General features: G+C 41.4%; 1 protein-coding gene across 7 annotated transcripts in view; it reads left to right on the top strand.

Annotated features, from left to right (window-relative positions):
• The window catches only part of nell1.L (neural EGFL like 1 L homeolog), a 318,833-nt gene that overhangs the window by 119,296 nt on the left and 172,384 nt on the right, over nt 1-27,153 (top strand). For all 7 annotated transcript variants that reach the window (XM_041589242.1, XM_041589240.1, XM_041589241.1 and 4 more), the window contains 6 exon segments: nt 3,408-3,480; nt 3,798-3,880; nt 5,168-5,302; nt 7,710-7,812; nt 8,578-8,651; nt 13,239-13,338. In XM_041589242.1, the coding sequence (XP_041445176.1) occupies nt 3,408-3,480; nt 3,798-3,880; nt 5,168-5,302; nt 7,710-7,812; nt 8,578-8,651; nt 13,239-13,338 (568 nt within the window).

Consider the following 27,153-nt stretch of genomic DNA (forward strand, 5'->3'; position numbering starts at 1 on the left):
AATTTTTTCCACTTTTTCCTTTCCTGCCCCTAAATTTCATATGCAAATTAGGATTCGGTTTGGTATTCGGCCGAATCTTACACCAAGGATTCGGGGATTCGGCCGAATCCAAAATAGTGGATTCGGCGCATCCTTAGAAATATTTTTTCACATCTGCTGTTTTGGTACCTCAGCTGCTCCGTAATCATCTCTGGATGGGAAACATATGTTTTTTTATGCATCGGCAACAACAACAACAACTACGGCAGCAAAAAAAAAAAAACCCTAAAAATTGTCGCCCGTTCATCCGTGTTTGTGTCGCTCGGTAGCTTGGAGAGTCTAAGCAACTGTCTGCTATAGATTCATTCCTCATTCTCGCTGGTTTTACATGTAAATGCTTTTCAATGATCTATTGGCTGTTTAATGTCTTTGCACTGCTGGTTCAGACTCTTGCAACAATGTAGCAACAATGTAGCAGCTGAACAACAGTCCTGGGGAATGAAATGACTTCTGCTACAGAGAACCGAGACAATAGCAATGGCATTCACACATAACTAGAAACCCAGTGAGATTGGAGAAAAATATCATTTTAAGCAACTTCCCATTGGGCAAAAATAAATGTTTGGGGTGTAGGTCCCCTTTAATAACAGGGAAGGAGCACAAAGTAGATGTTGGTAGGAGCGCAGTATAAACACGCTGGATTGGGATATATATTTAATAATTAATAATAAGATGGTGCCGTACGGAGTCATTCCTCACCATCAGCTGTTTATTATAGGGCTTAGTGGGGTCCATTTCCCTTGGAGTAATGAGGAGGCGCCTGGGTGCTGCTATTTGTTACTGTAGAATCTGTTAAGAATATGGTTTAAAAGGGAACTAAAGCCTCTATAGTTTATATAGTGAACTTACTGTACCAGCCCAGGGGTACCATAGCCCCATAATCATAATGATTCAGCAGCTCCCCATCTTCTGTGAGTCAGCGGCACTGCACATGCTCAGTGGGCTCTGGGCTGCTGTTGGGAAGTGAAGCTTAGGGAGCGTGGGAAATCATCAAACCATTAGCAGAAAGGGAGGTTCATCATAGAAACTGATGCTACGGGACTGATTTAATCAATTTCAGTACAGACTGCGCCAAATTCTTCAGCCTTGTATTGTGAGTGTTATATTGTGTGGATATATATATATATATATATTGTATATTGTGGGTCCCTAATAGGTTTGCCACCTGTCCGATTTTGACTCAGACAACCATTTTTTTGAAGGGCTGTCCGGGTCAAAACTACCAGCTTCCAAATTAGGAAAACCGGGCAGGATTCCCTATCGGCCAATCACTGCTCACCATGTCATAGACCCTCCCCTAATGGCATGCAGGGCTGCCAAGTTGGCGGTTTTACAGCCAAATTGGGCAACTAATTTAAAGCCCAGACGGGTTTTAAAAGTATAAACAAGTCATAGTAAAGATTTGGGCTACTTTTTTGGGTCTTTGGATGGTTTGTACTTTGGAAAGCAGCCAAAGTTTTTTCTTTCCCTAATTTGCCGAGCCTGTGTCTCCCAATGCATGCTGGGTAATGTAGTTTTTCCCCAACTGCAAAGTTTTATGTAAGACTACAATACCCAGCATGCAATGGGACTGACTTGTGTAGAAGTCGGGAGTTACCAGATTTTGGGCTCCGTACCCCAGTCTCCCGTCCCTCTTAATCATTCTCACATTTTCCAGTGACTTTCCTCAATTTCAGACAATTTTGGGGCAAAAATCTGCTGTTCACCAAAAGGTCGAGCTGTTTTACTAATATTTAATGAAACTGTATATGTAGTAGGCCTTATGGGAACCCTATACCTCCTGGACAACACATTTATTGTTATTACTACTTTTTATTCCTCATCTTTCTATTCAGGCCTCTCCTATTCATATTCCAGTCTCTTATTCAAATCAATGCATGGTTGCTAGGGGAATTTGGACCCTAGCAACCAGATGGCTGAAATTGCAGCTTCTGAATAAAAAGCTAAACTAAAAAGTCAAGAACCAGAAATAATAAAAAATTAAAACCAATTGCAAATTGTCTCAGAATATCCCTCTCTACGTCATACTAACAGTTAATTTAAAGGGGAACAGCAACTTTAAGAAACAAAATAAAGTTACTCTACTTGCAGTACCAGTTCTCGCCTATTGCCAACGGAAGGTCTTTCTATAGATCACAATGAAACAGCGCCACCAGCTAAGCCTAAGCCAATTGCTCAAATGTATGATCAGCTGCACAATGTCTCTCTCTCTAAATATATATATATATATTTATATTCAAATCTCCATACGTGTGTATGTGACATATGTGTGTGTAATATCTGCTCAGCCTGTAGAACATCTGGCACATGGGGGAAAATCTGTGCAATGCAAATCCTGCATCAAATATATTCATCCTCTTTAGTCTTCCGCCTGCAGGCGTTGCGGGTGCTAGTAAGTTCTTCCACTTGCTATAAATCAATGGAGTTAACAAGGCATCCTCAGCAAATTCTATTAACCTTGGACCTGAGATACCAGGCGTATTTACTAACTCTTTAGCGCATGATAAAACCGGGGGAGTTGTGGGGCTGAGATAATTAGTAACACAGTTCTTATTTGCACGTTCTCTTCATTCTACAGAGACAATTGATTAAATAAACTGGCACTTACACAATATATAGCTGAACTATAGGGGAAAATGTAACCCAAGAAGCCCAGAACATTCCTTCTCTGTATATTTGTATTTATACATATGGGAGGAGGAGGTGCCATATTGATTCCCTTAGACAGTACAGTATGAGGGTATAGCTTATTGTGTGCCCAGAACATTCCTTCTCTGTATATTTGTATTTATACATATGGGAGGAGGTGCCATATTGATTCCCTTAGACAGTACAGTATGAGGGTATAGCTTATTGTGTGCCCAGAACATTCCTTCTCTGTATATTTGTATTTATACATATGGGAGGAGGTGCCATATTGATTCCCTTAGACAGTACAGTATGAGGGTATAGCTTATTGTGTGCCCAGAACATTCCTTCTCTGTATATTTGTATTTATACATATGGGAGGAGGAGGTGCCATATTGATTCCCTTAGACAGTACAGTATGAGGGTATAGCTTATTGTGTGCCCAGAACATTCCTTCTCTGTATATTTGTATTTATACATATGGGAGGAGGAGGTGCCATATTGATTCCCTTAGACAGTACAGTATGAGGGTATAGCTTATTGTGTGCCCAGAACATTCCTTCTCTGTATATTTGTATTTATACATATGGGAGGAGGAGGTGCCATATTGATTTCCTTAGACAGTACAGTATGAGGGTATAGCTTATTGTGTGCCCAGAACATTCCTTCTCTGTATATTTGTATTTATAGAATTGTTGGTTTGTGATGGTCTCATCAGCCTGTTCTCTCTCTTCCTATAGGGAGTGATTCAAGATGTGAAAATTATCTTCATGCCCAATGGATATATAACTCAGTGCCCAAATTTAAATCGCAGTAAGTGATCTTTTTTAATTCAAAATTATTGGGGGGCACGTTATATTGATTATTAGAGTCTAAAGGGGGTGCAACATCGTCTGTGCCAAGTGTTAAAGTCACAGTAGGGTTAGGCCAATGGCACGTGGGTATTTTACTCAAAAATAAGGTAAGGGGAATAATGATAATAATTTATCTAATTATCAGACAGGCAGAGACATATCATTGATGTCTGTCCCATTCCCACAGTGGCAGTTCTGGACTTTTCCATTGGGGGATCATGGGGGGGGTCAGAGGTGAAATCTATTGACAGCGATTTTGTTGTGTTTCCTATTGAGCTTGTCCGACCTGCAGTGATTTCCTGAGTCTGGTGCAAGGAATTATGGACTTACAGGAGCTGCTGGCGAAAATGACAGCAAAAGTAGGTAGCGCTCGCCTCAATGTGGGCCGACAGCATGTGCCGGGGAATTGCGTCCCGTGTTTATCCTAAATGCGTCGGTTGCATGCTGATGTGTTGATTCTACCCTGTGACAGATTGCAAGCTCCCATACACAGAGCCGTCCAATCAGGGGAATGTGTTTAATCATCTCGTTTCCTGGGATACAAGTTTTTTAAGGGATAAAATGAAAAGAAAGGGATTTTATCATTTTTTTCTTCAGTCTTCTGCCGTCAACTCCTTCAGGTCAAATTCACACCTAATGACTTTGGGCTCAACTAAGAACTGGCAACCCTAGGGTTAACTGAATACAGGGCGTGCATAATATGTGCATCGGCAGCCAGGGTCACTGACTCTCTCAGCTGAGCTGCTGAGCTGAATGCCTGCTATTAACAGTCTACAGCAGTCTAAAATCGCTCATATCTCCAGAAACCACTAAGATTAGAAAATCAATGTAAATTGCAAAAGTGCTCTGAGGACTACAGTCTAAATAGACGTGCAGATACATCAGCTTTGCCTTATATGATTCAGGAGGGGAGGTTGGATACGGGGTCGGACTGGGCTGGAGGGACAACAGGAAAAAACCCGGTGGTCCCTGACATTTATGCTCCATTCTGACCCTGGTTGGATATGCCCCTGTTCTTTCCCTGTTCTTATTAGGGATGCACGGAATCCACTATTTTGGATTCGGCCAAACCCCCAAATCCTTTGTCGAAGATTCGACCAAATACGAATTCTAATATGCATATGCAAATTAGGGGTGGGAAAACATTTTTACTTCCTTAGTCACGTTATTTCCCTCCACACCCCTAATTTGCATATGCAAATTAGGATTTGGTTTAGCTGGGGTCAATGATTTGGCCGAATCCTGCTGAAAAAGGCCGAATCCTGGCCGAATTCCGAACTGAATCCTGGATTCATTGCATCCCTAGTTCTTATGCCCTTTTCCAATTGGATCCCAGATTGCCTTTCACTGACTGACATGTGACTTTGCATCTCATTTCCCAACAACAGAAGGGATTTTGGAAGAATTTTTTGAATTATATTTCCCCCCTCCGCCTACTGCCGCATGCGAGGAACATGAACAGATGACAGAAAGGGAGCCTGGCCAGATTGTTAGATAGGATTTATAGATATAGAACATAAAAGCCTGTGCAGGAATTGAATCCAGAGTGAACGATTGACAATAAAAATTGGCTTTTTTTTTTTTTAATTGGGGGTAAGTATAGGGGGAGGTAATAATTGTGACACCCCGTTGTCTTTCACCTGTAGCTGAACTATGCAGAGAGCCGGCTCGGTCAACTGGAAAACTGCCACTGCGAAAAGACTTGTCAAGTCCGGGAGGTGATCTACAGGGACAAGGACTCCTGGGTGGAAGACGATCACTGCCGGAATTGTACCTGTAAGGTAAGATCGACCGGATCAGCAACAAAATAAAGTGTCCGGTATGTTCTAGTGCAAAAATATCATCAGAGCACTCCGATCCCCATCCTCCCGCCCACTTCCCGCCTTTGCTCTACTCCAACTCCGCCCACTCATCACCTGACTCCACCCACTCCCCACCAGACTCCACCCACTTAGTCCCCCTTTTTCCGCGCAGGTAAGAGAGCGGCTGGGGAGGAGGGTGTTTTCTTATTAGCTATAGAGGAATCAGTCCGATCCCCATCCTCCCGCCCACTTCCCGCCTCTGCTCCACTCCAACTCCACCCACTCATCACTCCGACTCCACCCACTCCCCACCAGACTCCACCCACTCAGTCCCCCTTTTTCCGCGCAGATAAGAGAGCGGCTGGGGAGGAGGGTGTTTTCTTATTAGCTATAGAGGAATCAGTCCGATCCCCATCCTCCCGCCCACTTCCCGCCTCTGCTCCACTGCAACTCCGCCCACTCACCACCCGACTCCACCCACTCCCCACCAGACTCCACCCACTCAGTCCCCCTTTTTCCGCGCAGGTAAGAGAGCGGCTGGGGAGGAGGGTGTTTTCTTATTAGCTATAGAGGAATCAGACCTTAAACCTAATGGGAGTCATCATTCAGACGTGTAGAATTGTGGTTGTGTCTGGTTATTTCAGTTTGTAGATAATGTAGAAGAAAAGAGCCCGACTAACTTGGTAGATAGGCTTTATATCAGTCATAGAACACAGGGAAGCCCTTGTGATCGTTCAAGGCATTTTACAAGAATAAAGAAAACACTGTCAGTCTTTAGGGCTCATTTATGATTATAGGGATGGGCGAATTTGACCCGTTTCGTCTCACCAAAAATTTGCCGCCAGTGAAATGTCGCCGACGCCCACGAAAGTCTATGGGCGTCAACATTTTTTTGATGTGTGTCGTTTTTTTTTTTTTTGACGTGGAACGCCATACAAGTCTATGGGCGTCATTTCCGCGGCAAAAAACTTCGCCCATCCTGGAACTGCATAATTGCGCCTAAAATTGAGCGTGGCGACCCATAATGCTCAGTTTCGCTTCTGTATGAGGAGGAGGTGCAATTCCCAGCTCCCTACACACTCACGCGCAATTGTATGTTTGAATCATTATAGAGAGTCATCAAGGAGCGGCCCAGGTTAGTCTATCTTTAGCTGTTGCAATTGGTCACAAAGGTACATTATCAAGTCATCCGAATTAGTAATAAGCTTTTAATCGTGGCATGATGAGTTGTTCTGCACGTCAGGCATGACTCTTCCCCGTCGGTTGTTTAGATTATTATAGATTTTAATTTGATATTGTTTTAATGCTTAAAGGGGAAGTAAACCCAAAAATAAAATGTTTCCTGATTAAATGAAGTGCCATTCTAAGCAACTTCCCAATATCCATTTAGTCCTCATTGTCAATGGGTTTATTATCGTGGCTATTGAAAGCAGCGTCTGTTTCTCTATTGTCTGTAACTACAGAGGAAGCTCTGTAAGGCTACACATTTAGGGGCAAATTCATCAAGGTTAATTAACCCTCGATATTCGACTGGGGAATGAAAATCCTTCGACTTCGAATATCGATTTTGTGCAAATACTTCGATCAAACGATTAAATCCTTCCAATCGAACGATTCGAAGGATTTTAATCCAACGATCGAAGGATTATCGTTCGACCAAAAAAAATTAGGCAAGCCTATGGGGACCTTCACCATAGGCTAACATTGAGCTCGGTAGCTTTTAGGTGGCGAACTAGGGGGGTCGAAGTTTTTTCTTAAAGAGACAGTACTTTGACTATCGAATGGTCGAATAGTTGAACGATTTTTAGTTCGAATCGTTCAATTCGAAGTCGTAGTCGAAGGTCGAAGTAGCCCATTCGAAGGTCGAAGTAGCCAAAAAAACACTTCGAAATTCGAAGGTTTTTTTTCTTCTATTCCTTCACTCGAACTTAATGAATGGGCCCCTTATTGTTATTGTTACTTTTCATTCCTCCTCTTTCTATTCAGGCCTCTCCTATTCATATTCCCGTCTCTTATTCAAATCAGTGCATGGTTGCTAGGGGAATTAGGACCCTAGCAACCAGACGGCTGAAATTACAAACTGGAGAGCTGCTGAATAAAAAGCTAAATAAGTCAAAAACTACAAATAATAAAAAATGAAAACCAATTACAAATTGTTTCAGAATATCCCTCTCTACATCATACTAACAGTTCATTTAAAGGTGAACAACCCCTTAAGCCTATGGCGTAAAGACCATTGAGAGTCGGGGCGCACCCAATGTCTTTCTGGCCCAGTCCTACCCTGATTTGGGCACCACGGTTACATGGTATTAGAGCCTCTGTTTGCCCCATTGTGGGGTAATTGTGTTGTTATTGAATGTGCCCTAATGCTGCTTCTCTCTTGCAGAATGGGGCGGTGGAATGCCGGCGGATGTTGTGCCCCCCTCTTAACTGTTCCTCCGATTCTCTCCCGGTTCACATCGCAGGGCAGTGCTGCAAAGTCTGCAGGCGTAAGTAAAGCCCAATTCTTATCTGAGCCCAAAACGCAGGTTGTTGTAGTTCTGCAGCGTAGTAAAATAATGTAATAAAATACTGAATTCCCCCTCCCGACACATTGGAAGTGACTGAGTTAACGGCTGCATTTATCCGGCGATCTGACAGCTCCTCTGCCGAGTGCCATTCCCCGCTGAACGGTGATAAGAGCGTCCAACAGATCTCCGACGTTCTGCCGTCACTGCTGCAATTTCCACTTGTATCTTGTTCCTGCCGTCAGTCCAACATGGGAAATATTCTGCAATTTCACAATATTGTATTTATTATTTTCTCTTAAAGGAGAAGGAAAGCTACCGCGGCAATTTATTGCCAATAGATAAGCCACAGTAGTGCAAGCTATAAGACTATATTTATTCTGCAGAGTAAACAGCTCTAGAATCTCTCTGTTTCTTTAGAATAGCAGCTGCCATATTAGCTTGGTGTGACATCACTTCCTCTATCTCTGGGCTCAGATTACAGCACGGAGGAGAGGGAGGAACAAACTGAGCATGCTCAAGCCCTAGCCCTGGAGGTTTAAGCTGAAAACAGGAAGTCTGATAGAGAAGCCCATGAGTACACAATAGAAGGACTCATTACTTTGAGGGGTTACTGGTGTATTTATATAGATCTTTCTGATAAAGCTAACTTACTTTTAGCCTTTCCTTCTCCTTTAAAGGGCCGGCGTACCTTATATTGTATATTACCATTAATCCAGACTAATTCTATATTATTTTTAATTGCAGCCAAATGTATTTATGGAGGGAGAGAGTTGGCGGAAGGTGACCGGATCCTCGCCAAAAGCTGCAGAGAATGTAAAGTAAGTCTGACATTTGGTTACCTTTAATATTTCCACCCTATAGAGAAGGGTGTGACTGAAATGACTCACTGGGCCCAAAGCTACATCTGTAGAACTGTAATTCCCCAAAATACTTTTGGACTGTTATAGGAATCCCTTTATACATATATATTATATATATATATTCTACTGCTTATTTCTACTCTTAATTACTTCCTGGTTGAGACAAGAAAGCTAAGCAAGAGGAAAGAGAAAACCAAGCCATTGCACCATGGAAATGTACTTTGATAAAACTGTGGGCTATAATATTATTGATTATTATTATGGGCTATAATATTATTGGTTATTATTGTGAGCTGTAATATTATTGTTTATTATTATGGGCTATAATATTTTTGATTATTATTTTGGGATATAATATTATTGTTTATTATTGTGGGCTATAATATTATTGGTTAATATTCTGGGCTATAATATTATTGGTTAATATTCTGGGCTATAATATAATTGATTATTATTTTGGGCTATACTATTATTGGTTATTATTCTGGGCTATAATATTATTTGTTTTTATTCTGGGCTGTAATATTATTGGTTATTATTCTGGGCTATACTATTATTGGTTATTATTGTGAGCTATAATATTATTGCTTATTATTGTGGGCTATAATATTATTGCTTATTATTATGGGCTATAATATTATTGCTTATTATTCTGGGCTATAATATTATTTGTTATTATTCTGGGCTGTAATATTATTGGTTATTATTCTGGGCTATAATATTATTGCTTATTAGTGTGGGCTATAATATTATTGGTTATTATTGTGGGCTATACTATTATTGCTTATTATTATGGACTATAATATTAGTGGTTATTATTAGGGGATACTAATAAAGAGAGAAGTAATTATGCAAATCTCCCCCCTTTCAGCCAAAGTTCCCCTTCTGTTTTTCCTCTTTCCCCCCGAAATATTTTATCTTATGTCTCTCATTCACTGACAGGATAACCCCCCCCATGTACTTAATTATAATTTTGAAAACAGAAAATCAATCCGCTTAATAATTCAGCAAGGGGATATTTATGTGACAGCGCCGCTCTGTATTAATAAACCAATTTATTGTGGAGATTGTTCTTACCCTTTAGGCGGTGCCATTACCGCGTTGTTTAACTTTGCCCAAGTATTTCCATTAATTTGTGACATTGTTTTGTCGAAGCCAAAAATATACTGTGTTTTTAATGTATTTATTCCTGAGCCCCCCCCCCCTAATTCTCAGCCTGACGGGATTTTTATGGCCGAGTTTCGCTGCTTCTGGAATTCAACTGGAGGCTGCAAGGTTGTAATACTAAAAACATAAATATATGATATCACATACTTTCTACTAGACATATAACAGTGATATTTTGGAGCAATGTCTTGCAAACTTCCCATAATCCTCCTACTAAATCTAATTGGAACAATCTGGTTTGAACAGTCCCAACCGTCAGTTAAATTAACAATTAGTTGCTTAACTATAATTAATAAAAAATGCAATTTTTTAGTTTTACTTGTCCTTTAAATAAGTATTTCTCACACTGTAAGGGTAGACTTACAGTGTGAGTAGGAGTACAGATATAGGAAGATCTCAGTTTATCATTCATTTGTCATTCAGCCATAAGTGGTTGTCAGACTTTTTCCAATTCAATCCCCACTTGAAGTTCCAACTTTTCACCAAGAATCTTGTTGAACATTTGGCCAAATTTTGGTTGGGCGTCCCATTGGTTCATGAAATGCGCGTAGATATAGGGAGATATCAGTTTAGCAGTCATTTAGCAATCAGTGCTTGTCAAACTTTTATCTTTCGATCCCCCCTTGAAGGTCCAACCTTTGGTCAAGACCTTTTTTTCCCCTTTAGCTAGCTTTTGGTAAGGAGCCCCATTGACTTGAGTAAAGACATATGAAGATATGAAGATAGTCCTTTGAAGAAGTAAGACTAGACTTACTTAAGGGGCTTGATGGCAGTGGGCCCATTACTCCCTTTCCCGGCATCAGTTGTTGTCAGACTTTTTCAATTCAATTCCCACTTGAAGGTCCACCCTTTCGCCAAGAACTTTTTCGCCAACCTTTAGCCAGGAACCCCATTGTCTTAAGACATGAGTACAGATATAGCAAGATATCGGTTTATCAGTCATTCAGCCATCAGCGGTTGTCAAACCTTTTCATTTCAATCCCCACTTGAAAGTCCAAACTTTGGCCAAGACCTTTGTTGACCCTTTGACCACGACCCTTGCTGATCCTTTCACCAACTTTTTCTCAGGGGCCTCATCTGTGTATGAAATGAGTACAGATAAAGGAAGATATCAGTTTCTAGGTCATTCAGCCACAGTTTCAAGACTATTTAGGGCAGCAAAATATATACAGTATTCACCCCAAATCTCATCTTAATTGACTTTCAAGCTATGCTTTCTGGTGTATCTAGGAGAGCAGATGACCATTGTCTCCCATTCCCATCCTAACTGCCAATGCTCCAGGACCTTATAGGCGGCAGTCCTACAGTTTGTGAATCACTGCTCTACACCAACAGCTGCCTTCTGCATCTTGGTTGGCTCATGGAGATGCATCTGGTGGTTTTAGGGTGGACCTGAGAAGGCATTGGTTCCATAACTTCTTTATCATAGGGGTCAGTTGAGGAGAAATCCATGTATTGTATTGTGCAGCCCAAGGGACCCATCCTTTATAGCTCTGGCTCTGATTAAGTGTGTTGTGATTTGAGAGCTGATGGCCTTTATGGCAATTATGGAGTTATTGTTCCGCCCGCCTCTGCCTCCTCCTCCTCCCTTCCCATTCCTTCTGTAGGTCAGACAGGCAGAACCAACGTTCCGGGTGATATTGCTTTATGGAGCGAGTCAAAGTGATTGTTTTGTGTCTCTCTGGGGCTATAAATCAATTGAGATTTTATGAATAGGGATCGATCTGCCAGCCGGATCCGAGGTTCCCTTGCGCCATCGCCTCCAACTGTCACCGGAGGAAAGAACTGCCCCCTTTACTACCCATGAACGTTGCTTTTGTTCCTCTGCGAAACTTTGTAACACCCGACGTGCCTCTGATCTGTAACAATTAGACCTTGTCATTGTCATAACGACCTTATTTCTCAGGCGCCCATTTGCATATGCAGAAGTGCGTCTAATGGCAGGATTATTAAGCGAATACAGAGTCGCCGGCTTCTATGCCTCTCTGGGCGTCTCTTCGGTTTATGGGTGTAAGATGTCACAGATGTGCTCTTGTGCCTGAAGAATCTGCTTTAAATATTTCATGAATATTGGCTTGTGTTCCTAATGTGATTTTAATGAAAACCATCCCTCATTCGTTTGCATAAAGGATGGCAGGAGGATTTTGCTTCCCTGGGAGACGTTTGTTTTTATATTTGTTAGTTTAGAGGGATAGGAGACGGAAATGGAGGGATAGATGGGCGTCTGTGTAGGTGCTCAAGATACTCTAGACCAGGGGTCCCCAATCTGTTTTACCTGTGAGCCACAATCAAATGTAAAGAGTTGAAAAGCATGAAAAAGTTGGGGTACCAACGAAGGGCTGTGATTGGCTATTGGTAGCCCCTATATGAACTGTCAGCCTTCAGGAGGCTCTGTTTGGCAGTACACCTGTATTTTTATGCAACCAAAACTTTAAGCTTCCAAGCCAGGAATTCAGAATTAGCACCTGCTTTGAGGTCAATGGCAGCAACATCCATGCGGTTGGTGGTGCTCCAGAGGAACCGTAAACCATAAAGATGTTCCAATGACTCGGTACATTGTTGACTTGTATGTCAATGCCTGTAGCTACCGATCCGCCTCAATCTTCTTCTTCTAGGGGTTCTTGGGTGGACCTGCCAAAATACAGGGGTGGGCGTATGAACTCATGAGCCATCCCCGGGTGCAGGTCACTGGGGTGATGGTTGTGATGTCACTTAGGGGAGAAGATAAGAGAAAGTAAGACCTGGGGTAGGCTGGGGGGACTTTGGTTCAAATCCAGAAGGTTCTTCTGCTGATGTCTTTTAAGGAAATGATATATGACTCACTGTAGCGTTCATTTACAAGGGGGCCAAACTGAACCCCATTGAGTCCACACTTGATGTCCCCATAGAGACAGATGAACAGTCATTCAGTACTGGTCTCCCATACAGCTGTGGATCCTTCACAAGGTCGCTCCTTCTTTGTGTATCATGAATGCTATGGGAGGAATTTGTCTGCCTGGAGAAGTCCCTTTCCCATCTGTGTGTCACCCCATGAGTAGACCTCATAAACAGACAGCTACAATGTGGATAAGGAGCTTGCATGGTGTTAGTCTCCCCTTTAATCATTAACACCTCAAAACAAGACAAGAGAACAATCAGATCAGCAGCAGAACCCTAAGAAGTCTCCCTTCTTGTTAATGTTGTGAACACAACAAACAAATGGAATTTGGGCCGGTCTCGCTGTTGGGTAAAACTGCCTCCCCTCTCGCAGCCGTCGACGCTCTCATCTCTTATTAAAGGAAGCGAGAGGCACATTAGACACTGGGTGACCTTTACTTCTTGTAAACGTGTAAGACATTTTGTCGCATTCAAACTGTGCCCTTTCATTTGCTTTTGCAGAACGGAGCTTTACAGAAGCTGACGGAACCTTGCCCGTCTCTCAACTGCTCCGAAACGGATCGGGTTTTGCCGGAAAATCAGTGCTGCAGCGTGTGCAGAGGTAAGTAGGTTGTATGTTCCCTTTAATGTGGATTTTGGGTTCATCGTTCTTTAGAGTTTACAGTTTTAAAAGCATAAGGAAAGTTTCAAACCATGAGATCATTTTTAGGAATTCCTCCCCCAGTGAGCAACATCGCTAACCTATTGCCAATATGCATATTCTGTATATAAGGACCAGCCGGGGATACTTCTATGGGGAGCATGGAGGCGCCATTCATTTATTCTTTGCTCCTAATTGTTCCTTGTTGGGCTCACCCATGCTCAGCTGAGATGTGTGTGTATATGTATATATATATATATATCTGTATATCTGTATATATATATATATATATATATATATATATATACATATATATATATATATATATATATATATATATATAGCCATAAAGCAAGGCAAGAGTGCTGAGACATGTGAGTACCAGGAAATGTATTCCCACATGCAAAGGAAGTATAGATACCACATGAGTAACAGGAAATACACTCCCCCATGCTCATTAAGTAGAGACAGTCGCATGAGTAACAGGAGATACACTCCCCCATGCAAAGGAAGCAGAGACAGTCATACGAGCCCCAGAAATTACACTCCCCCATGCAAAGGAAGTAGAGACAATAACATGAGTAACCGGAAATACGCTCCCCCATGCTCAGGAAGTAGAGACAGGATAGTTGCACGAGTACCAGGAAATACACTTCCCCATGCAAAGGAAGTAGAGACAGTCGCGTTAGTAACAGGAAATATACTCCCTCATGCTCAGGAAGTAGAGACAGTCGCATGAGTAACAGGAAATACACTCCCCCATGCAAAGGAAGCAGAAACAGTCATATGAGCACCAGGAAATTACACTCCCCCATGCAAAGGAAGTAGAGACAATAACATGAGTAACCGGAAATACGCTCCCCCATGCAAAGGAGGCAGAGACAGTCAAATGAGCACCAGGAAATTACACTCCCCCATGCAAAGGAAGTAGAGACAGTTGCATGAGTAACAGGAAATATACTCCCTCATGCTCAGGAAGTAGAGACAGTCGCATGAGTAACAGGAAATACACTCCCCCATGTAAAGGAAGCAGAGACAGTCATATGAGCACCAGGAAATTACACTCCCTCATGCAAAGGAAGTAGAGACAATAACATGAGTAACCGGAAATACGCTCCCCCATGCAAAGGAAGTAGAGACAGTCGCACGAGTACTTGGAAATACACTCCCCAATGCAAAGGAAGCAGAGACAGTCACATGAATAATAGGAAATACACTCCCCCATGCTCAGGAAGTAGAGACAGGACAGTCACACGAGTACCAGGAAATACATTCCCCCATGTAAAGGAAGTAGAGACAGTCACACGAGTACCAGGAAATACACTCCCCCGTGCAAGAACTACAATTCTTCTGAAATAGTAAGTTCTTTTATTCCAGAAGTAACTACATTACACAGAACTGCACATCACTCTCAGGTACAAGTGAACACTTAGCATTTTGATGGCAGTTAACCCTTGAAGTGGTTGTTTTGCTGCCGACCGTTCTCAGGCCCCAGACATAAAGGTGATATATGCAGATAACCTCCCACTCTTCCATTCGGCACTTAACAATTTTCTCTCTAACACTGGGAGCATAATAGGCAATTGCTTTGTATTGTGTGTGTGTGGGGGGGATGCCAATCAATCTGGGGGCGCGTAGTAACCCAACCTCCTGTGCTAATGGCTCCACATTATCCGCCCTTCCATTGGTAACAGGCAGATGGTTATTTGCATATTCCTCTCTGTAAGAAAGAGAAATCCTTCCCACGGAGGGGCCGTCGCCGTCTTTAATGGGAAATGACAAGCGTCGTTCCTGATTTCTCAATGTGACAGGATAATGCAGTGATCTGGGGCCAGGGTAGCGCTGTAAGTGTTTAACCCTCCGTCTCTCCCAATCAGGCGTCTTTGGCTCAATGTATTTGAAGCCTTTTGTACAAAATAAAGAAATATTATAACTGTGTGATAGTCAGTTCCGCTCTTTGTTACCTTCCTGCGCCAGACTGGGAAACAGATTGCGTTCATCGTTATGTGCCGCGCAGCAGCAGTCGTGGCCATTTTTCCTCCGCAAATGTCCCTTGTAAGTGTCTTAATGTGGAAGTCGCACATCGTACAATAATATATCACCGCGTGTAGGAAAGCGCACAATGCCTCATAACTTTGTATCACAAATGACTTCCTAATGTTAAAGCATTTTTGGCAAAGAACATACAGGGATGTCCATAAAATACTTCTAAAGAAGAAAAAAAGTCAATGCAACTACAAGGTGTAGAGTGGGTGAACCTTATCCAGTTTAGCGTTGTGCACGTAGATCAGGTTTTATTGCAATGGAGAGACAAATAAACAAAATTAATTAACACAATCTTGTTGGTTTGATGAATGGCTTCCAGCTGATTGTTCTTGTGCATGTGAGATGATAAAGTAATGCTCAAATACCAGTTGAGGTTTTTTTTATAGGGATGCGCTTGATCCGGGATTGGGTTCTGGATTCAGCCTTGATCCGGGATTGGGTTCTGGATTCAGCCTTGATCCGGGATTGGGTTCTGGATTCAGCCTTGATCTGGGATTTGGTTCTGGATTCAGCCTTTTTCAGTGGGATTTGCATTTCATCCAATCCAATTGGCTGGCCAAAGCAAATTTGAATCCATAAAACCAAAAGATTTTTTTAGCCCTTCCACCACCTCACCTGTCCTCACTCCATTCCCTACATTGTCTGCTGATCCATAACCCTAGTGTTCCCTTTTGCACTGGACTGGATTGGCCTACTGGGGTACAAGGGGGAAATCCCAGTGAAGCCTAGTTCTGGTGGGGCATTCTGGCAGCAGTTGTGTATTTGGTGGCTCCCAAGTGTTAAATTCACACCAGTCAAACATTGGTCTGAATTAGCACTAAATGATGTACTTCAACATAAAATGTTCTATGTGCACCACAATTTGTTGCCAGAGCTGGACATTTCTATGTCCACACACAAATGCACAGCTTAGAGAAAGCACAGACTGAAAAATAGGTCAAGTGGTGGTTATTTAGTCATGTAGGAGAAGAAAATGTTCTCGCCTTTCCAAAGTTAGAAGAAGAAACCATCAATTAGAGGAAGACAAAAGGCCAGAAGGTTATCATTGAGAGGCTGAACAACACAAGCAGATTAAAATAAAGAGCAAAAATTTGTCAGAAGAGGGTCAGGAGTTGCCTAAGTTAAGGACTTCTTGAGAATTGGACTGGGCAAGAAGGTCAATAGATCATAACGGACGAACATGAGGTCAAGAGACCAGCATGAAAATGAGCAATTACAATCATGGATTTGTTCTGGTTTTTATGAGGTGTTGGCTACAATGCTTCTTTCCTTTGGAGATGCTAGCACGGGAGATTAAGCAGCTTTCAATAAGACACCTCACCATTCCAGACCTTTTCTTTACACAACATTGGCCATCTGGACCATTCCAGATTCATTTCAAGACTGGAATATCAATACACATGATCAGGACCATCTCAATCCAAGGAATCGTATGGTGACTCCAATATGGTTAGCTAGATCCAAAACTTGAGGCTTCTATAAGATTCCAAAAGCAAATGGTCTACTTTTGGTGGTGCCATTTCTTTTTTTTCTAAAGATAATCTCCTCCTCTCCATCCAACCAACCCCCCCTTTTTAAAAAAACTTTATTGCATTTTTTAATTGTAAATTATGTTGAGCTGCAGCTGTCATGCCATGCTAATAATTCTCTGCAGTTACTGTGGTCATTACTTTATCAGCGAGGGCTCTCGACCATGTCCCTACTGAATGTTTTTGAACTGAAATATTAAAGCAGTACTGATATTTTAAAAATTTATTGAATTCTATATGTTGATACACATTAAGCTGGTGGTTGCTGGACCATATCAGTTCAAGCCCACCTTGGTGGTTAAATTTTTGGCCAGGGCTCTTTTAGCTCAAAAGAATAAATAGTCTTTCTTCCCAAATCTCTGGTGCTGATACTTCTGTATCCAAGCATTGGGCAATTCCCTTTCCTGTAGGGTTGGAGGAACTCATCAACTACTACTTTCACCACAACAAAACAAACCAATCAGAGAACTTAGTTTTGATGTGAGGTTTGTTTGGAGATAAAGTAGTTCAGTACTGGGGTAAAGCAGTTCAGTACTGGGATAAAGGGGTTCTGTATTGGGAAAAGGAAGTTTAGTACTGGGATAAAGCAGTTTAGCACTTGGAGAAAGAAGTTCAGTACTTGGATAAAGTATTTCAGTAGTTGGATAAAGCAGTTCAGTACTTGGATAAAGTAGTTCAGTAGTTGGTGAAAGTCGTTCAGTATTTGGATAAAGTAGTTCAGTAGTTGGATAAAGCAGTTCAGTACTGGAAAAGTAGTTTAGTACTAAAAGAAAGCAGTACGGTACAGGGATAAAGCAGTTTAGTTCTTGAAAGCAGTTCAGTACAGGGATAAAGCAATTTAGTACTTGATGGAAGCAGTTTAGTACTGGGATAAAGCAGTTTAGTACTTGGATAAAGCAGTTCAGTACTTGGATACAGTAGTTCAATAGTTGGATAAAGCAGTTCAGAACTTGGATAAAGTAGTTCGGTAGTTGGATAAAGCATTTCATTAAATAGAAAAAGAAAGCAGTTTAGTACAGGAATAAAGCAGTTTAGTTCTTGATGAAAACAGTTCAGTACAGGGATAAAGCACTTTAGTATTGATGAAAGCAATTCAGTACTGGGATAAAGCAGTTTTTGTACTCAGAGAATGCACTCCAGTAGTTGGATAAAGCAGTTCAGTAGTGGAATAAAATAGTTCAGTAGTTGGATAAAGCAGTTCAGTACTGGGAATGTAGTTAAGTACTAAAGAAAGCAGTTCAGTAGAGGGATAAAGCAGCTTAGTACTTTATGAAAACAGTTCAGTACTGGGATAAAGTAGTTCAGTAGTTGGATAAAGCAGTTCAGTACTTGGATAAAGCAGTTTAGTACTTGATGAAAGCAGTTCAGTAGTGGAATAAAATAGTTCAGTAGTTGGATAAAGCAGTTCAGTACTGGGAATGTAGTTAAGTACTAAAGAAAGCAGTTCAGTAGAGGGATAAAGCAGCTTAGTACTTGATGAAAACAGTTCAGTACTGGGATAAAGTAGTTCAGTAGTAGCATGAAGCAATTCAGTACTGGCATAAAGCAGTTCATTACCTGTATAAAGCAGTCCGCTACTTACTGATACAGCACAGGAGCCCTTTGTACCCAGTCATTGTATTTGCAGCAATACTGTCCACCCCCTGCCTTAAAGCAAAAAGTTTCACAAAACCGGCCGACAAATTCCTTCCTGTGAGATGTTGGCAAACTTTGAAATTGCAGCAGCAGCAGCAGCCAATTTGTATGTAAAGCAGCTTCTATTCCCTACACAATAGCACCATGGGCTTGAGATGGGCGAGGATTACCCGCTGCTGTGGATTGTCAGGAACAGGATGACTTTCCCTGACAGATTAAACCTGCAATGTATGAAATAATGTTAATGAAATAATACAGACTCTGTCCCTCGCAGCGCGGCCGGCGCTCAAATCTCCGAAAGTGACATCGAGAGAGAAAAAAAGCGGCGAGCCCAGTCTATGAGAGATACGGCGGCATTTAGCACTTCCTATCTCTGCTCCGAATAGATGTTTAATAAAGTGCGGATATAGCGGCTTATTAAAGTACAGATATTGCGTGATTAGCTCCGGCCTCGCTTCTTCGGATCAGGAACGACTGTACGAAAAAGTCATTATCAGCGTTTAACCTGGTGAGAAACGAGCAGAAATAGAAAAATGGCACCTGGTGAAATTAATTCAAGGACCTTCAAACTTCAAGTGTTTTATTTCCCCTTTGTATTTATCCAGAGCTGCCATCCGAAACCGATGTTTTTCATTGGGGCACTATTCAAACATCAGCTGCCATAAAGCAGGACAGGACTGCTGCTTACAATGGGGATCAGATAGGATCTGTGCAGCCACTGGGACAGAATGTTCTGTTATACAGATAGCTAGAATCTCAGCTGCCATAAAGCAGGACAGGACTGCTGCTTACAATGGGGATCAGATAGGATCTGTGCAGCCACTGGGACAGAATGTTCTGTTATACAGATAGCTAGAATCTCAGCTGCCATAAAGCAGGACAGGACTGCTGCTTACAATGGGGATCAGATAGGATCTGTGCAGCCACTGGGACAGAATGTTCTGTTATACAGATAGCTAGAATCTCAGCTGCCATAAAGCAGGACAGGACTGCTGCTTACAATGGGGATCAGATAGGATCTGTGCAGCCACTGGGACAGAATGTTCTGTTATACAGATAGCTAGAATCACAGCTGCCATAAAGCAGGACAGGACTGCTGCTTACAATGGGGATCAGATAGGATCTGTGCAGCCACTGGGACAGAATGTTCTGTTATACAGATAGCTAGAATCTCAGCTGCCATAAAGCAGGACAGGACTGCTGCTTACAATGGGGATCAGATAGGATCTGTGCAGCCACTGGGACAGAATGTTCTGTTATACAGATAGCTAGAATCTCAGCTGCCATAAAGCAGGACAGGACTGCTGCTTACAATGGGGATCAGATAGGATCTGTGCAGCGACTGGGACAGAATGTTCTGTTATACAGATAGCTAGAATCTCAGCTGCCATAAAGCAGGACAGGACTGCTGCTTACAATGGGGATCAGATAGGATCTGTGCAGCCACTGGGACAGAATGTTCTGTTATACAGATAGCTAGAATCTCAGCTGCCATAAATAAAGAATAACAATATCACTTTGCAAGACATTAAAGGGGTTATTTATCAAGGTCCAAATTTATCTCAATATTTCTAATATCCAACTCCGAGCAACTCCGAATTCCCGAATGGACCTTATTTATGAAGGAAAAAGCCAGAAAAAATAGGATTGGGCAAAACTTCGAAAATGTACCTGAATTGTTTGGAGTTTTCCACAAAAACTACGATTTTTCGAGGTTTTTTAAGATTTTTGTGCCGAAACCCCAAAATCATCGGATATCGGTACGGATTTCGGCGCAGACACTGGGACCTTCTCCATTGATTATACAGGACCTCGAGAGTTTTTAGATGCTGGGGTTTCTCATTCGGAGTCTTTAGATACATTTTTAGATAAACCTCGATAAATTCGCAGTTTTTTTTTTTTGCTCTGAAAACTACAAATTGTTCGAGGTTCGGACATTCGGAGCTTTATAAATAAGCCGCTAAAAGTTTTGTAAAGACACATCGTTTATTTTGACACGACAGCAACTTTTTAATAGCATTGTGTATTTTATGGTCTCAGAGGGATGGTATCCCTTTAATTGTTAACACTATTAGTTCCTATGAGTCGGCGCCAGATGCAGCTCATATTCAGTTTATTCAAGATGTTGCGAAGTATCTGGTTCCGGTGCATTGAGTACAATGACATTTATACAAGTAACCAATTGCTTTGTTGTTTTATAGGCTGGAGCTGAAGTAAATAATTATCTTGTATTTTATGATGAAATAAACTTTGTATCTTGCTGAGTTTTTTAAACGAATAGAAATTAAATTGGTGCAGCGAATTCTTTTTGAGCACGCCTATTTTTGTGGCCACGCCCCCAATGACCATGTCCATTTTACAAACTTTGGCAGGTTATGACAGTTTGAACACATTTCTGTGGTTTTTATGTGTTATTACAGTTTTGCTAATGAAGATGAATTGCCCTTTAAACTGCAAGTAACAGTTTCCCCAAGAGACCTGCTTATCTTAAATTGATACAATTGTTTCTTTGCTTATCTTAAATTGTTACAATTGCTTCTTTGCTTCTCTTAATTTGTTACAATTGCTTCTTTGCGTCTCTTAAATTGTTACAAATGTGCCTGCCACGTATTCTGGTCTCTCTGCCAAAAGCCAATTAAGTTTTAGAAACTTTGTATCTTTTTCTGGCTGTTCAGTGCATGAAATCAAAGAAGAAGTCGGGACTAGTGATGGGCAAATTTCTCCCATTTCGCTTTGGCAAAAAACTCAAGACTTGCCTGCGTCAATTTTGACGCCGGCGAATTTATTCACCCATCACTAGTCGGGACATTTCAGTAATAAAATCTGGACTGACCCGTTAAAAACGGGACAGTTGGGAGGTATGCATTTGTGAACAGCACCGAGAATGACTCTTGAATTTTGGAAATGTATCTATCGCAAAGATTCTTGAAACTTCAAATGAAAAAAATTTAAGAAATGAAAGCAAAAAAAACCCCCACAGTCTCTTTTTTTTTTTAAATTCGAGTTTTCCAAACTTAAATTTTCAAGTTTAAAAATGAAAAAAAAGTTTTGACAATTTAAATAAAAAAGACACTATTTTTTGTAATTTAGGAAAATCATGCCCCCTCCCACCCTGACTCAAATCTTTTTATCAATTGAAACAAAAAAGTTGGAAACCCAGAATGGAGATCATTTTTCAACTCAAATCTTTTGTAGAAGTCAGTGGCAGGTATAGTTTAAAGTTTCAAGGTACTTTATCTTTTGAATTTTTTGTTAAAGAGAATCTGTCTCGCAAAAACATTTCTCTCCTCTGTTAATCAGAAGCATCCTGCAGTGAAATACATTTTTAAAAAAAGCAAACGGATTTTTCTAGACGTGTTCTTAGTTTCTCAGGTGCCTTCAGTCACGTGACTTGTTCAGTGACGATTTACTGCTGTGCTGCAATTTGGAGTGGTATCACCCTCCTTCCTTTTACCCTTAGCAGCAGAACAATGGGAAGGTAACACAATAACAGCTCCCTGACACCTGCATTGCTGAAACTTTTAAATAAAATCTCAGCAAAAAATTCAAAAATTTTTTCAAATTCACAATATTTTCTCTCTGATCCAGTGTCGCGACAAAAACATTTAGTTTTTGCAAATTACGGTCATATCATCTGCATCCATATATTGTTATGACTATGTTTCGTTAACAGAACCTCAATGAATTTAATTGTTGCGTACTGTCCCTTGAATCCCCTGTTAATGGTAGTTTGTGATCCTTATTAGACATTCTTATTGTCAGAATGTTTTCCGATTCATTCCGAGACCGGTTCATTGATAATTTTGACTTCCCATCTGTGCAGAGATTTGATCATTTCGCTTTGTGCCCCCGCAGTTTTAGAACCCGACCCGAGAGAATAGTTTTTTTTCTTTTTCTCCGCTTCCAAGTAGCGACGGCGGTAAATGCTTTAAAAGCAATAAAATAATACAGTAATAGAATCGGCGGCGGCCGTTGGCATTATAACTTGTCTCGCTTTGGCTGTTCCGTTTCCGCGTGTGTCGTCCCCCCGAAGGGTCAGTGTTTGGGAATTAATTTACAGCCAATGAGGATCAGGTCATGGGATTCACTGGAGACAATTTATGAGCTTCATTTCAGTGCATCAATTACACAGCCGGGTAGGATTTGTTTATGGGGACATTATCCTAAACAGCACAAGTGTTTTGCTAAAGATAATACCCCGACGCTGACTAAATCTGGGGCATTTCCATTTTATCATCCATTAATTTCTAAATTCATTTCCATTTCCTTACAGGTACAATATAAACTGCTTTATTTTCCATTTATGTTCCCATTAATAGAGTAAAAATAAAGGACAACACATTGGTTGCTCAGAACATTCCTTCTCTGTATATTTGTATTTATACATATGGGAGGAGGAGGTGCCATATTGATTCCCTTAGACAGTACAGTATGAGGGTATAGCTTATTGTGTGCCCAGAACATTCCTTCTCTGTATATTTGTATTTATACATATGGGAGGAGGTGCCATATTGATTCCTTTAGACAGTACAGTATGAGGGTATAGCTTATTGTGTGCCCAGAACATTCCTTCTCTGTATATTTGTATTTATACATATGGGAGGAGGGAGGTGCCATATTGATTCCCTTAGACAGTACAGTATGAGGGTATAGCTTATTGTGTGCCCAGAACATTCCTTCTCTGTATATTTGTATTTATACATATGGGAGGAGGAGGTGCCATATTGATTCCCTTAGACAGTACAGTATGAGGGTATAGCTTATTGTGTGCCCAGATCATTCCTTCTCTGTATATTTGTATTTATACATATGGGAGGAGGTGCCATATTGATTCCCTTAGACAGTACAGTATGAGGGTATAGCTTATTGTGTGCCCAGAACATTCCTTCTCTGTATATTTGTATTTATACATATGGGAGGAGGGAGGTGCCATATTGATTCCCTTAGACAGTACAGTATGAGGGTATAGCTTATTGTGTGCCCAGAACATTCCTTCTCTGTATATTTGTATTTATAAATATGGGAGGAGGAGGTGCCATATTGATTCCCATAGACAATACAGTATGAGGGTATAGCTTATTGTGTGCCCAGAACATTCATTCTCTGTATATTTGTATTTATACATATGGGAGGAGGAGGTGCCATATTGATTCCCATAGACAGTACAGTATGAGGGTATAGCTTATTGTGTGCCCAGAACATTCCTTCTCTGTATATTTGTATTTATACATATGGGAGGAAGGAGGTGCCATATTGATTCCCTTAGACAGTACAGTATGAGGGTATAGCTTATTGTGTGCCCAGAACATTCCTTCTCTGTATATTTGTATTTATACATATGGGAGGAGGAGGTGCCATATTGATTCCCTTAGACAGTACAGTATGAGGGTATAGCTTATTGTGTGCCCAGATCATTCCTTCTCTGTATATTTGTATTTATACATATGGGAGGAGGTGCCATATTGATTCCCTTAGACAGTACAGTATGAGGGTATAGCTTATTGTGTGCCCAGAACATTCCTTCTCTGTATATTTGTATTTATACATATGGGAGGAGGAGGTGCCATATTGATTCCCTTAGACAGTACAGTATGAGGGTATAGCTTATTGTGTGCCCAGAACATTCCTTCTCTGTATATTTGTATTTATACATATGGGAGGAGGAGGTGCCATATTGATTCCCTTAGACAGTACAGTATGAGGGTATAGCTTATTGTGTGCCCAGAACATTCCTTCTCTGTATATTTGTATTTATACATATGGGAGGAGGGAGGTGCCATATTGATTCCCTTAGACAGTACAGTATGAGGGTATAGCTTATTGTGTGCCCAGAACATTCCTTCTCTGTATATTTGTATTTATACATATGGGAGGAGGGAGGTGCCATATTGATTCCATTAGACAGTACAGTATGAGGGTATAGCTTATTGTGTGCCCAGAACATTCCTTCTCTGTATATTTGTATTTATACATATGGGAGGAGGGAGGTGCCATATTGATTCCCTTAGACAGTACAGTATGAGGGTATAGTTTATTGTGTGCCCAGAACAAACATAAACAGATCATGGTTAGTAAAATTGTATTCTTTCCACTTAATCAATAAAACCAATGGGTATTTACATGGACTGATTATATTCTGCATGGATTTTTATCCTCGCTTTGAATCTCCGTCCTATAAAGCCCTGTTTTTCTTTTAATCTGTCTCTATTATTGGTCTTGTGTCGGCAGGTAATTGTATTTGCTTGGCCTGTTATTAATATTTGCTCAGTGCTTAGGGGTCCCGGCACATTGTCCTGATGTGATCATAAATAATAATAATCCCACTGTTTGTGCTGCTCGTTGTCTCCACTTAACAAGGTCCTGGCATTATCCTCATCAGTAGGAATTGAGATTTAGGGGAAATTATTTGCCCTGTGTCTGACAGTGAACATCTCCCTTGGGACCAAAGTTAATTTAATCCCCTAGCTGGTTCCACAGAGGCATATCAGATCCGGGGGTATGTATTTGGTAGTTGTAGAAGCAAAGCTTTTGTTGTTGGGTCCTTTGTCCTTTGTTAAATTCCTAAACTATATGGCAGCTCCCAGCCATAAATATACAGAGGTCAACTGTAGGTGGCATGTTCAAAAGCCAGAACTGGCATTGATTTGGAATTTGCAATGGGGAATCTGTTTTCTTCTCCAACAAAAGAAATTACACGCTGAAAACTCATAATTGAGATATTATTAGAGGAGCAACCAGCCGGCCATACCACCATGTAGGTGCTGTTGTTCCTGAGAGCCAGACGGGCACATATTAGTTGCTTGAATGAGGGATCTCTGCACATACATTATTGATGTTCCCTAATTTAGGGATATTATGCAAAGCTCAGAGTTGGCAGGACCTTCAACATTTGGCCACGGTGGCTCCACGACACGCTGTGGCTTAAGTCAACAAACAAATGAAACAAAGAATGGGATCAAGTCCAAATGTGCAAATTTGCTTCAAATACTTTCTGTATTTGTCCAAATTCAGTAATTCTGCATTTGGGGCTTAGATAGTAGGGCCAGACCATCTCAGTAGGGTATCAGGAGATCCCCTGGTGAGGATAGTCTTTAGTGGTCTCTAGTCTACTCAACCTGTTGCTCCATGACTCTCAGTCTTTACCATAAGCCTCTGCAGTGGTTTTTCATCTGGATCTCCTTCCAAATGGGGTGATTCACTGGGAATTCAATCACAGTGTGGTGTGCTTCTGAGTATGGCCTCCATCCTAAAACCAAATAGACCCCGTATAAGTAGGGTGGTGACCCCTTAGCTTAATGGACAGTAAGTGCCTAAGGTGATCTCACTAGTGATGTGTGGGTGAGAAAAAAACTCAACCCATACCTGACCGTTGTTGGGCACACTCCCTACAACTTTAACCCACAAACCTTAACCCGCACCCAATGCTAACCCTCAAAATGTTGCCATTGTAGAACCAGCACCCAACCTGTTCCCACTTTTTCTGTTTACGCCTCTGCTTCCAAGACAGACAATCTTCAGAAGCGGAGGAGGAGTGTCCAACGTGAATCCGTAATCCCACCAAACCCTCAAGTTTAAGGTCAACCTTCACATCACTAGACTTCACCACTCTAGTCTACAGAATTCAGTAGCACAAGTACTAGAATATAATTGCAGAGGGCTGTGGAAAAGGACTGCTCTCAATAAATACTTGATAATAATGCTGGAACAGGAGGAGGAGGAGGAAGCTCTGAGTTCCCAGATGGCTCTTTCCTGTAAGATTGTTGGAAGAAATGTACAAATGCTGTGTGTGATTTTTAATGTGATTTCAATCACTGCCGTTTATAATATTACCCAGTGGCTGCCATATGCCATGTTTTCTAGTCTGCTTCATTAATCTTCTTCTGGAATGAGAGATGGGGGGCAAGTGAAGGGGAATTCTATTTTTTATACACAGACATTATATCACATGTACAGGTCCATACATCAGATCCATATGTTCTCTCCCCAGGGATGTCTAACCTGACGGCTGCCAGCATAGCCACCGGCTGGCACACATTTCCCAGGACATTCTATTAAAATGTCTTGTGTGTCCCTTGTTACGGTGCTCAAGATCAGTGAGTGTGTTGAGCCTAATACATCTTCTAGTGCCCACTCTCTAAAGGCTTTAGAGGAATGTTGGAGGCTGTTTCAGGAGCAGCCATGAGGGTCCATCTACATTGCATAAAGGCTGTTGGTAGAGGGTCACACATGAGTGGTCAACTCCACAGGACCCCTGCATTGAGTGCCAGCTGCTAGTTGGCTTTGCCCACTGAACTCCAAATGTACTAAAATAGCAGGCATTCTTTGCAACAGTGTAGCCAACTTGGTGCCCCTAACCTAATTAGGGATTCTTCTAACCATGGTGAAACAGGAGATTGATCTCCATGATAAATTGCTCTTCATTTTCCTATGACTAGAATCCAGTTTCACATGTCTGCTCTCTGCTGTTATTGAGGAGGGTGGTCATGCAATGTCTATTTCAGCCTAGATTCCCCTTCATCTTTCACAAATGAGAACGTGTTCTACTGCCCTAGGTATCAAAACAATA

This window comes from Xenopus laevis, chromosome 4L (genome assembly GCF_017654675.1).
Source record: "Xenopus laevis strain J_2021 chromosome 4L, Xenopus_laevis_v10.1, whole genome shotgun sequence".
Classification (NCBI taxonomy): Eukaryota; Metazoa; Chordata; class Amphibia; order Anura; family Pipidae; genus Xenopus; species Xenopus laevis.